At 36.9% G+C, this 11484-nt stretch overlaps 1 protein-coding gene and 4 non-coding genes across 6 annotated transcripts in view; all 5 read right to left on the minus strand.

Annotated features, from left to right (window-relative positions):
• Positions 1-5246: 5246 nt before the first annotated feature.
• Positions 5247-11484, minus strand: part of LOC117114378 — a 16875-nt gene continuing 10637 nt past the window's right edge. For both annotated transcript variants that reach the window (XM_033258036.1, XM_033258037.1), the window contains 5 exons: positions 8240-8512; positions 7542-7808; positions 6857-7141; positions 6339-6599; positions 5247-5826 (listed from right to left, as the gene is read on the minus strand). In XM_033258036.1, the coding sequence (XP_033113927.1) occupies positions 5486-5826; positions 6339-6599; positions 6857-7141; positions 7542-7808; positions 8240-8512 (1427 nt within the window). In that variant the 3' untranslated portion in view covers positions 5247-5485. The remainder of the gene's footprint in view (positions 5827-6338; positions 6600-6856; positions 7142-7541; positions 7809-8239; positions 8513-11484) is intronic.
• Trnan-guu lies at positions 8604-8677 on the minus strand. The gene has a single exon. It is a non-coding gene; the product is annotated as a tRNA-Asn (tRNA).
• On the minus strand, positions 9400-9473 carry Trnan-guu. Its single transcript has one exon. It is a non-coding gene; the product is annotated as a tRNA-Asn (tRNA).
• Trnan-guu lies at positions 10267-10340 on the minus strand. The gene has a single exon. It is a non-coding gene; the product is annotated as a tRNA-Asn (tRNA).
• Trnan-guu lies at positions 11162-11235 on the minus strand. The gene has a single exon. It is a non-coding gene; the product is annotated as a tRNA-Asn (tRNA).

Here is an 11484-nt window from a genome sequence, read left to right on the forward strand (position 1 = left end):
TGCATCCCTCGAATACACTCCCCCTCAAAAACCCTCCTCAAAATATACGGCGTTTATTCGAATAATACAGTACCGTAATAGACGTGCAAGTATCCGTGCCGGGAGACTTTAACTTTGTGATATCAGGCGCGGATCCAATAGACGCCTCTACAAGTACGATGATCCTCGTTCACAACAAGAAAAACCAAACAATAAAAACAAAAGTAAAATGGTTAAAAGAAAACCCAAAATATTCAAAATTTCTCAACGTAAAAAGACCAAGTCATGTAGGCCTAACAACAACCGATCCTGCAACAGTATATGTTTATTTGACACACATGTATGACGCACATGTAGGTTTGGGCCTATAACATCGTCGGATTTAAATGAAATAGAAGCGTATTAATCTCCGATTTCCATCCATCAAGTAGCCTAAACCACAGTATGACCAACTAAAAAACTTTCTCAAATTTTACCAGGAAGATTAAGTACTAGATCTATTTGCAAAACTCTTCGTTCTCGCTTGAATCTTATGAAACCAATGTGACAATACATGCTTAAGTCAGATTTGTAACTCATTGTTTGCTAAGAGACCATCAAACGGAATTACAATAGATGTTATCGGTGTTCAAGAGATCAAGTCGGTATGCTTTGCCTTGCTACTGAAGCTCAGAGCTCATCGTGCATCATATCCTATTCTTACGACGAACAGAAATGTACACGAAACTACAACTAAGTCTGAGATTTTTATTTCCATTTTGTTTTAAAATCGCTATTTCACAAGTTCAAGTCAGCAGACACCCCGTCGACACAACGGTTGATACCGGCCACACCGCGGTGCTCTTTTGTTCACTCAGTCGTCGAGAAAGATTTCAACAAGTAGCCTGGGTAAAAGACGGCATTATTGTTAGTGTGAACAGCGAAACACCTATCTATAAACCACAGAACTCCAGATACTCCGTCGATGCTAGTCCAGGAAGTGGAGACTTTAACTTTATAATAGCAGACGCGGATCCAATAGACGCCGGTATGTATTACTGTATTGTACCCAGAACGACGGCGATGTCTACCGTTGCCAAACTAACTGTAAACTTTCCCCCACTCGACGGGTATCCAAAATGCTCCACAAATCAATTTCTGTACCAGGAGGGAAACGTTCTAAATGCAGTATGTTCATGTGGGAAAAGCCAGCCGATAGTTGATCTTAAATGGACCGATGGGGAGAATGATCTACCAAGTATATTTGTGGATGCACAGTCGAGTGGTGTAACATCAACATATCAACGCGTCTTAACTTCAGCTGATATGAATCGTCAATTTTATTGTCACCTAAACCATGCGCTACTACCGTCAACCCAAGTTTGTAAAATAGGACCATTGGATATACAATACGCTCCAAAGAATACTAAATTGTTCATAATGAATGAAATTGTTATTGGGAGCGCAATAACGATACTTTGTAATGCATCAGCTAACCCGGAAATACAGATATCTGAATACGAGTGGGCTGTACCAGAATCTCTCTCCCCTAATCGGTTGAGTATTCGTGGCAATATTCTTAAAATCAAGAGTATCGAGACTTCAGACAACGGCACAACGATATCGTGTAAAGTTGTGAATGCTATAGGTAGAGGAAACGCGTCTCATGTGATTGTAGTCAGTGATAAAATGACAGTGCTAGAGGACGTGTCGACAGGTGTTTCCGCCGGTGCATCGGTAGCGATTGTGCTGAGTGTGTTGATGTTATTAGTAGCGTTCTCAATTCTATTCGTATGCGTGTATCAAAAAAAGAAGGCTGAGGTTGTAAAGGGTAGGCCTGCCGTTGAGGCCCACCTGGAGTCTGTATTGATGAAACACGTGGATAGCCAACGCCAGAAATCCCTACGAGAAGACCGTAAATTGAAGGATGTAGGCATAGAAAGGAACCGATCGACTAAAGGAAGCATAAAGCCGCAAAAGATAAGTAAACGAGCTAATTCAACAGCTCAAAAAGGAGAAAAAGACGATTCCGTAAATAATGAATATCCGTACGCGATTGCTCCGTCGGCCGTCAAACAACAGACAAGCTATGTAGACGATTCCGAGACATACGCCAACGTTTCTCCTGGGCACTCCGGAACCCAAGACCCTACCAATACACCCCAAACCAACCCTGTTAAACAACATCTGAGTTATGATTCAGAAACGTATACCAACGTTTCTCTAGAACCATTGGAAGTCAAACAATGTAACAATCCACCATCAGCCCCCTCCGCTGTCATGGCAAACGACGAGGGACTAACTTATGCAGATATAGATTTTCGAGATTATAAATCGTCATCGCAAACGCCACCTGCACATGAAGAACAAACCGTATATGCTGACGTGAACATTTAGGGAATTCGGACGTATACGGAATGGATTTGAATTAAACAGAAATATTTAAATATAACAAACTTCCATGCGATTTTTAATAGGAAGTTTTGAGCCTGGTGTTGCCGAAATTTGGCGTGAACCAATGAAAATATCACAAAGCAATGTTGGGCTTAGTGAAGGGCTTGAGTCGAGCGATTGGATATTAGTCATCACAGACACGGAAACAACGTGTGAAATTGTAATATTTGTTGCAGGAATTGGAAATAAAGTCGTATTGATTGATCGTAAAAATTGCTGGAAAACAGATTTGGACGAATCACCACTATACAAATATTCATAAAATATGCGTAAAATAATGATCAGGAAGCGTTAAAATTGAATGTTGAGTAGTTTTTGCTTGGGTCAACAATCGTTTGTCTTCTTAACTTCGGCCTATGATGTCATCTGAATGCAACGTTACAATTAAAGCTGCCTTGTATTTTTTTATGGACTAGTCCTATTTTAATCCCGTTCTTAAAAGAAACTATCGTAAGCATTGATGATATGGTGATCTTATTGTGTAACATGGAATTTGTTTAAGCATCAGACAAACACGAACTAGGCCAAATGCCGAAGTTTGAATTGGTGGGGCAGTGCGCTGTTTAAAATGTATCGGAAGATACTGTATATCGGTCGAAATGTATAGTAAACTACCTGAGATAGATGGAAACGACTGAGATAGATTATCAGTTAAAAAACAATAGGCCTATATTTATCAACAAAACAATCCTAGGTCTAAGTATCTATTGAATTTTGTATAATTAAGCACGATATCAATATTTAGAATAAAGCAGAGTAAAACAGAAGCAGGCAGCATTAATAACCTGACTGGATATCCTATAAGGACAGATTGTGGAACCTAAGTTATTTAATAAAGTTATTTTTGAAATCTTAAAGCCAGTTAAAAATAAGTACCTTTAAAAATAATATGTTATTAAGGAAACAGTATATTATCTATTTTAAGTTTTACCATGCTTGATTTGTAATGTAGTATGCTAATTTGTAACGTAGTACGCTTTTTTGTTGTTTTTGTATCTACATTATGGTACTTTTTTAGTTCAAACCGCACACTCTTGTAAGGAGTCACAACAAAACCATAGAGTCAAGGTCTACTGCGATACCTTACAGAGGCATTCGCAGGAGATGACGTCATCACTTATTTCTTAGCCATTATCATTCTCTCCATGGTTAAAATTGAAACATCCAGTATGTTATGTGATTGGATGCAAGGTAGATGTGACGTTGGACGAGCCTCTCGCCTTCTATTATTTTGTATGCCCTGTATCATGCGTTGCATGATTGTGGAATTCCGCTTTAACGACCGAGAGCAGACTCATACATAACCACTTTAATTTTTTATTCGTAAAACACATTGGGAAAACAAAGGCATACTGTAGTCATTATAACTAAAATCTACTATACGTATTTATTTAATAATAATATAGGCCTACATACACAACATCGGCTAAGCAAGATATGTGGGCTTGCAAGCATACGTAGCAGTTATGAACCCTAATGTCCTCCCCCGTATCATTAATTCCGTGGGTTGGAGTTTCAGTCACCAACCACCGACAAAACGCCCTGAATAACATTTTAATTGAAGATTCGGTTGCATTAACTAAAATATGTGGGGAATTCTTGTATTGCATAACAGACTTAACATTGACAATATTTTAATCACGTTATTGTTTAATGCTGTGAGAAACGAGCCGAGAGAACAAGGTCAGGTTGTAACAGAGTTATTTTGGGGCATAACGTAATGCAATTTCAATTTCAATCTTTGGCACTATTTCAATATTTAATGCAGAGAGTTATTGTATTTGTTTAAATGTATTTGGGTCTGAAAGTAAAAGTTTAATCGATCATTAATTTTACTGGGACGTATAAAAGTAAGCATATTTCGTTATCATAATTGGTAGGGTACGTTAGCTTTTTATCAATAAAATGTGGTTTTGTGTGACATTTCTTGCCAGAGATATTGTAGGTGCATGAAGTACTATACGTATAGGTTAAAAGATCTGTCCTGTCGTGTGTCCAGACTATCAAATTTTATTTGACAAAAACATGTGACATGCCTAAATATGGTAATGATGACATCACATCGTGACTATATATGTGCACATCATTACTAAATATAGGCATACAACAGTTTTTTGTAAAAGAAAATGTGTTAATTTACAGAGCTTTAAATCGGTTTCCATACAATCGCTACACGCGCTCGCCGACAACCTTCGGTGACGCTGATTGATGAGCCTTCCCGATTTCGTCGGGGACTGCAGTACAACGATTGCACTGAAAACAATGAAGTGACAGTGTAGCGTTTTTAAAGAAAAGTGATTGGTCGGTCGATGGCCTTCCTTATTCCGTCAGGGACAGCTATGCACTGCGTCATACGACTGTTGCACAACCGCCGGGCGACGAATCAAAATCCGCTCCCTGTAACGCTAGCCTAGACGCCACGACGCCGTCCGTCTACTTATTGCCGGTGACTGTCGGAACATTATTAAAAACTAACCGTGCGCGAGCGTCGTAACGATACGTTCTCCATAGAATTGCGTCGGTCGACGACCGTCGGGCGCAGAGAGTGTCCGGCCTAATTATTGCAGTGAAAACGCTGTAGTGACAGTGTAGCAATTTTATGGAAACCTGACTGCAGCTATGTAGCAGGGTGCGCAGATACTATGAAGTGTCCACATGTGAGGGAAAATTAATTATTCCAAAATATTCTGGCTGTAGTACGGTATGAAAGTTCCAGCCTTCTCTTGTATTACTCTACCATTCCCCAATAGGTTTCCCTACTTCCGTGGCTCGAACAAGTAACTCTCAACATGTAAGCCTGTAACATACATATCTAATGAATGACATTGCAAATATACTGTAATCCTTTAAAGCACGTGCTTATATTTGCTTTGGTACTGACAGGACGTGGTATATGCCCTTCAAATGTTAATATAAACATAAAACGTAATACAGTAAACGTAATATACATATAAACATTTATATAACCATCACACAGCAAAGTGCGTATTGCATTGGATGTCCGTAAATAGGACAATCAAATACAGTATTTGAGATTGCAAAATACATTTGAAAAGAGAGAAAGCTATGTCAGTCACTTATAGGTCAAATTATAGGGTTGCACTCCAGAGTAATAGAGCACGGGCCTAGCTATATCTAGCAAAGTTACGGCGGCATTGTCGAACCCGCACGTAGTGAGTCGATCAACAAACTTCTCGACGGTTGGCAAAATACCACGATCTCGGCACAGTATGAGGGCGTAGGCCATTTGCTCTTGGGGGTCTCTCATGTGAAGCTTGATCTGATCAACCGTTTTACTGTCCAAACCTTCGACCAATGAGGAGGGAATATTCTGGACGACTGATGGCCACTCGTGAGCACGACTGACGTGCACCCAGCTGCTGACGTATCGTAGACAGAAATCACTAATTGCCCCTATTAATCGGAAAATGAAATACGGCTTAGATATAGGCCTAATATTATGAATCAAATATAAAAGCAAAAATCGTATTATTTAAAGCCCTCTAAGTCACTGATAAAATTTATGTCATAGACGCTGAATAATATATATATATATATATGCCTAATCAAAGTAAATCATTTAGAAAAAAAAACACTGTCCCGGAGAAACAACGAAAACATTCATAAACTAATATTGAAACGGAAAGTGAGGCCTAAAGACTCTCAATATACGGTATTTCCATAACTCTCGTTTCATTTTTTTTTCGCTATTATTCTATAGAAAAAAAGTTGAAGCCTATAATCCAAGTGGGAAACAACGGAGGAATGGAACATGAAAAGAATTTAAATGGTAAGTGATATACACTAAACATTTTCATTTTCCAACGATCATAAAAAGAATACGTCATTGCAAATTTCAAACACATTGATAAAAAGCAATGACACATTTCATAATGAAAATAAGTAAAGCGGAAATTTAAAATTACCATGCGTTGTGTCAATTGAGCCAAAAGAATCGACCTTCGGTATAACAGACGATAAACCTACAATTCCAAGTGCGTTTATAAGTTCCGTGTGAGTGGCATATTTTCCGCGTGTTTCCTTCCAGCGTTGAAGCAGACGAAACCGTAAAATTTCCTGAAAGTTGCCATCAAACGGAATATGCATTTGTGCTGTGTCGACTTCCAGTTCGTCTGCTAAAGGCTGGATGTACTCGGGATCGATGATTTCAGCAAGGTTTTTAAGCCCTAAAAGTGCGATAAATAATAACATTTCATACCGGGCTAAAAAATATGATTAACGGGGAAAATTAAGTGAAAAAAGCTGAAATGATCAGTAATGAACTGTAAAACATAATAACCGTGTTGGTGGAAGAGATTACGGAAACTAATCACCTAAAAGAGATTAAAAACAAAGCAAACAGACATAACTACAGGCCTTTCCTTTGCATAGAGATAGGCCTGTATAAAGAAGCTTCGTCTATGTATTCATAATGTAAACCTACTTTTATGTGATAATAGTTCCTCGTCAAGTATATGCGCGTTCAATTTGAGTCCAATTTCTTTAGAGCGCATGATCAGTAAGAGGTTTTCGAACGTCGCGTCTTCCGGAGGATTCACCTTTCCCCGCCATTTTACGAGACAGTTGAGCAGGAACATCCTCTTGTTAAAGTCGAACCCGAAATCACGTGTTATTGCATCGACGTCTTCTTGACAAACTCCTAAACTCTTAACCAAGCTAAATATCCTTTCACGACTGGCATCTTTAGTTATAATACGCAATATAACGACTGGAAGAGAAAGAAAAGGTTCTTTAATTTAAAGACCTATTGCAAAAATACCACATGCAATAATGTTCCCCGTTCTAAATTGTGATGATGCCGGTGAATGATAATGATATAGATGTAAATAATGATGACGGTGATGTCAATAACGATAACGGAGATGGAAATGATAATGATTATGACGAAGATAGTGTTGGTAATCTTGATGAGAAAGATAAACTTGATGATGTCTTCGTCAAATGGCGATGACGACGACGATGATGGTGATCACGATGATGATAATGATGATGATTAATGGTGGTGATTAAGACAACGCTGTTTTTGATGATAAAGTTGATAACGACGACGATTAAGTGAAAGCCTAATTCACAATACTGATTGACAGAATGAATTAAATAGATCGTACCATCGCGTGCATGTGCAGAGGTGATTTCGCTACATTTCTGAGCCACATGGCTTAGCCCGATGTTTCGTAGATGGGCTAAAAGTGCTGAATGACATGCCCTAGCCGACAGCTTCTCGTGGGTTCTCTCTTTCCATCGGCTTAGTACCTGGTAAGTGTGCCCGTTGAGTTCGTGAACATACTTTTCTTGAACTTCGTCCATGCTTATTTTGAAGTGGTCACATAGCCCCTTTAGATCCGGTGGTAGAGCGTTTGCAATTGTTTTAAGCCCTGAATATAGAATAATGATGTAATCGAAGTGAATTATTAAACATTTTTTGGAGAAGACAAAACAAATGCTATCATTTGTAGAATGACAATACCGGAAATGGTAGTTCAAATATGATTTGACTCAGGCTGTCCGGACAGGCCAGCGGTGCTGCGGATGGGGTGACAAAATCTACGCCAACCCACCCCGGCAACGCAGCAGCCAACAAAGTCATGGGCCAATTTTAATATTTTTTATCTAAATGAGTCATTCAGGCAAGAAAGTGGCCTACCGTTAGTAATTAAGCCTGAGCTGATAAAGTTTAGTAAGTAGGCCTAGTCCTGAAGACTTTAGAAAGTATAGGCCTACTTATGCGGTTGTATGTGTGTTCTATTATATTGTACTGCGTAAAATTAAGTAAATCATCAATAAATAGCACTAGTAAAATATTTACGGTGGTCGGTTAGCAGATTTCTATTCAGGGAGTGTGCGGGCGCTGTCATTTTTACCGCTTTGAAGGCGGCAATTAACTTCTCAAATGATGCTTTCTGCCCTTCTTGAGTTCTCCACTTCTGAAGTACAAGATACCGCTGCTCATTGTAGTCACGGTGATGTGGAAGCAAGTTCAAGTTCAAAACCTCGGTTTCTGTCAGTCCAAATAGATGCATTGCCAATGGAATAGCAAAACCACGATGTATATCCTTAGATATCGTCCTCAAAACAATATCTGTAAAAAAATATATATAAAATAATTGAAAATTAAAGCAAAATTGTGAACATTGCTGAAATACAAATGTTTAGGTGTAAAAAAAAAAAAACGTCCCTGGGTGGGCTTGAACCACCAACCTTTCGGTTAACAGCCGAACGCGCTAACCGATTGCGCCACAGAGACTGACGGATAACGGTTTTCACCAGCGTTTCCATTATGCGGTATACTGTACCGTATATATTTGGTTTATTATGCACGTTAACTCTCAAGCCTGATATCTAACGCAGACAAAAATGCTTCCAATCCAAATACAATCAATGATGTTGTGATAATTAAATTAGATCACCTTTACCACTCCCTGTTCATACATAAGAAAATTATGAATAAAAGTTAAAAAAAAAAACACAAAAAAAACCCCCCTAATATTTGTAACTTATAGGTCTATTATATACATATTTGTAATGGTTTACAATAATTCCTTTTTGGTCCTAATCTTTATATTCAATTCAGAATGTTTAATTCAATAATGTAATATGTGTATAATAATAATATTATTATTTTTTTGTTTTATATAAGGTATTATTCCAATAATGATATTGTAATAAATGTGTAATGCCTTTTTGGTATTAATCTCTATTATTCAATTCAGAATATTTAATGGGGTTAAATTCATGCAATTTAAAAATGTAGGCCTAATATGTGTATATTAATAATATTAATGTTTTTGTTGCATATTAATTATTCCACGGACTTCCGTTATAGGCCTACTGTAATAATATAAATTGTCTAACACGTTTTTATACTATATATATTTTACTTTTTACTATTTTCATGCGATGTGAATTTTAAATGCAATGTCTTTCCGGACAGTAAAATTACCTTAAACTGTAAAAAAAATAAAGGTTCGTCCCTGGGTGGGCTTGAACCACCAACCTTTCGGTTAACAGCCGAACGCGCTAACCGATTGCGCCACAGAGACTGCTGACGATGAATATCAGCTTTTACCAGTCTTTGGTTATACGTTATACTTTTTTTATGTACGTTAACTGTTTAAGCATGAAATTTAATAGACAAAAAATGCTCAATCCATCCTACTAAACATACAATCAACAATGTGACAATGAAATTAGATTAACACCACACAATACCATTCCCTGTTTATACCTTATGAAAATTATGAATAAAAGTTTAAAAGAGAACCAACTTAATATTTATAACTTATATAGGCCTACCAATAGGCCTAATACAGTTTTTTTTAAATATGTATAATGCTTTTTTGGTCCTAATCTGTATATTTTATTCAGAATATTGAATGGGGTTAAATTCATGCAATCTAATAATGTAATATGTGTTTGCTAATAATATTTGGAGTGGGGTTGAATAGCTCATTGGTTAAAGATGCTTGCCTTCTGATCCCAGGGTCCTTGGTTCAATCCCTGTCACAGCAGGAATTTTTCTCACGATTAAAACCAACTCCACTCCCTAAGCCTCATAAAGAAACTTGGTTTATAAAGCATCATTCTCACCCTGTAAGTGGCGAGTGTACTTGCTGTTGGATGTGAAGGATATAAAAAATCTTAATGTTCATGTTTCATAGGCCTATGTACTATTCCACAGACTTAAATTGTAACTATAGGGCTTATATAAATTATCTAACACATTTCTTTGTTAATATATAGGCCTATATTTGACTTTTTATTATTTCCATGCGATGTAAATTTCAAATGCAACTTCCTGCTGGACAGTAAAATTATCTTGTAAAAAAAATTTAGCGTCCCTGGGTGGGCTTGAACCACCAACCTTTCGGTTAACAGCCGAACGCGCTAACCGATTGCGCCACAGAGACTCATTGTGCCATACTCGTATACTTTATTATGTACAGTAGGTTAACTGTTAAGTCTGAAATCTAATACGGACTAAAACTGCTCAATCCTAGTAAAAATACAATCAACAATATGACAATGAAGATCAACTTCATACCACACTCTGTTCATACATTAAGGCAATTATTTTAAAAGAAATTTAGTTTCGAAGAAAACCAATTAATATTTAAAACTTATAGGCCTAGACGATATAGGCCTATATATACATATAGGTGTAGGCCTGTAATATGCTTTTTTATCCTAATCTGTATGTTCAATTCAGATGATATTTAATGGGTTAACTTCATGCAATTCAGTAAGGTAGTATGTGTATATTATTAATTATTAATGTTTTTTGTTGTTTTTAATTATTCAATGGGCTTTAGTTATAACTATAAATTATCTAAACATATTTTTATTATATAACATTACAATTGTGTGCGAAATCTGTGTGTTTTTTTATTATTATTTTAATTGTCTTGGCCTTTCACTTTTTACATTTTAAACCTTTCTTTTTATATACTCGCTAATAATGTAGTTAAGTTTAGTTTTCTGGGGATCCAGACTTTCGTCATGGTGATTTTGTTGCTTTTGGGGCCCCAAGACACTTGTCTGAATAAATAAATGAAATGAAAATGAAATGAATGGGGTTAAATTCATGCAATTTCATACTGTAATATGTGTAGATTAATATTATTAATGTTTTTGTTGCATATTATTAACACGATTTTTGACTATATATATTCAAATGCAATGTCTTTCCGGACAGTAAAATTATCTTAAATGTAAAAAGAAAATAAAAGAACGTCCCTGGGTGGGCTTGAACCACCAACCTTTCGGTTAACAGCCGAACGCGCTAACCGATTGCGCCACAGAGACTGACGGATGTCTGCTTTTACCAGCGTTTCGTTATACGGTATACTTTATTATGTACGTTAAAGCCCCATTCCCGGCAAGATTTCACTAAAAACTGACTTTCTTTAGAAAAAATTTATTTGCATTACTCCAATTATTATAAATCATGGAAAAATATTGGCATGAATTTTAGTTTTACGCAAAAGAATTTAAAAAATGAGAAATACAGACTATTTCTCATAAAATATTACCATTTTCTCGACGAATTTATCG

Source organism: Anneissia japonica, unplaced genomic scaffold (genome assembly GCF_011630105.1).
Source record: "Anneissia japonica isolate Jap-2015-1 unplaced genomic scaffold, ASM1163010v1 scaffold1231_len1163931_cov198, whole genome shotgun sequence".
NCBI lineage: Eukaryota > Metazoa > Echinodermata > Crinoidea > Comatulida > Comatulidae > Anneissia > Anneissia japonica.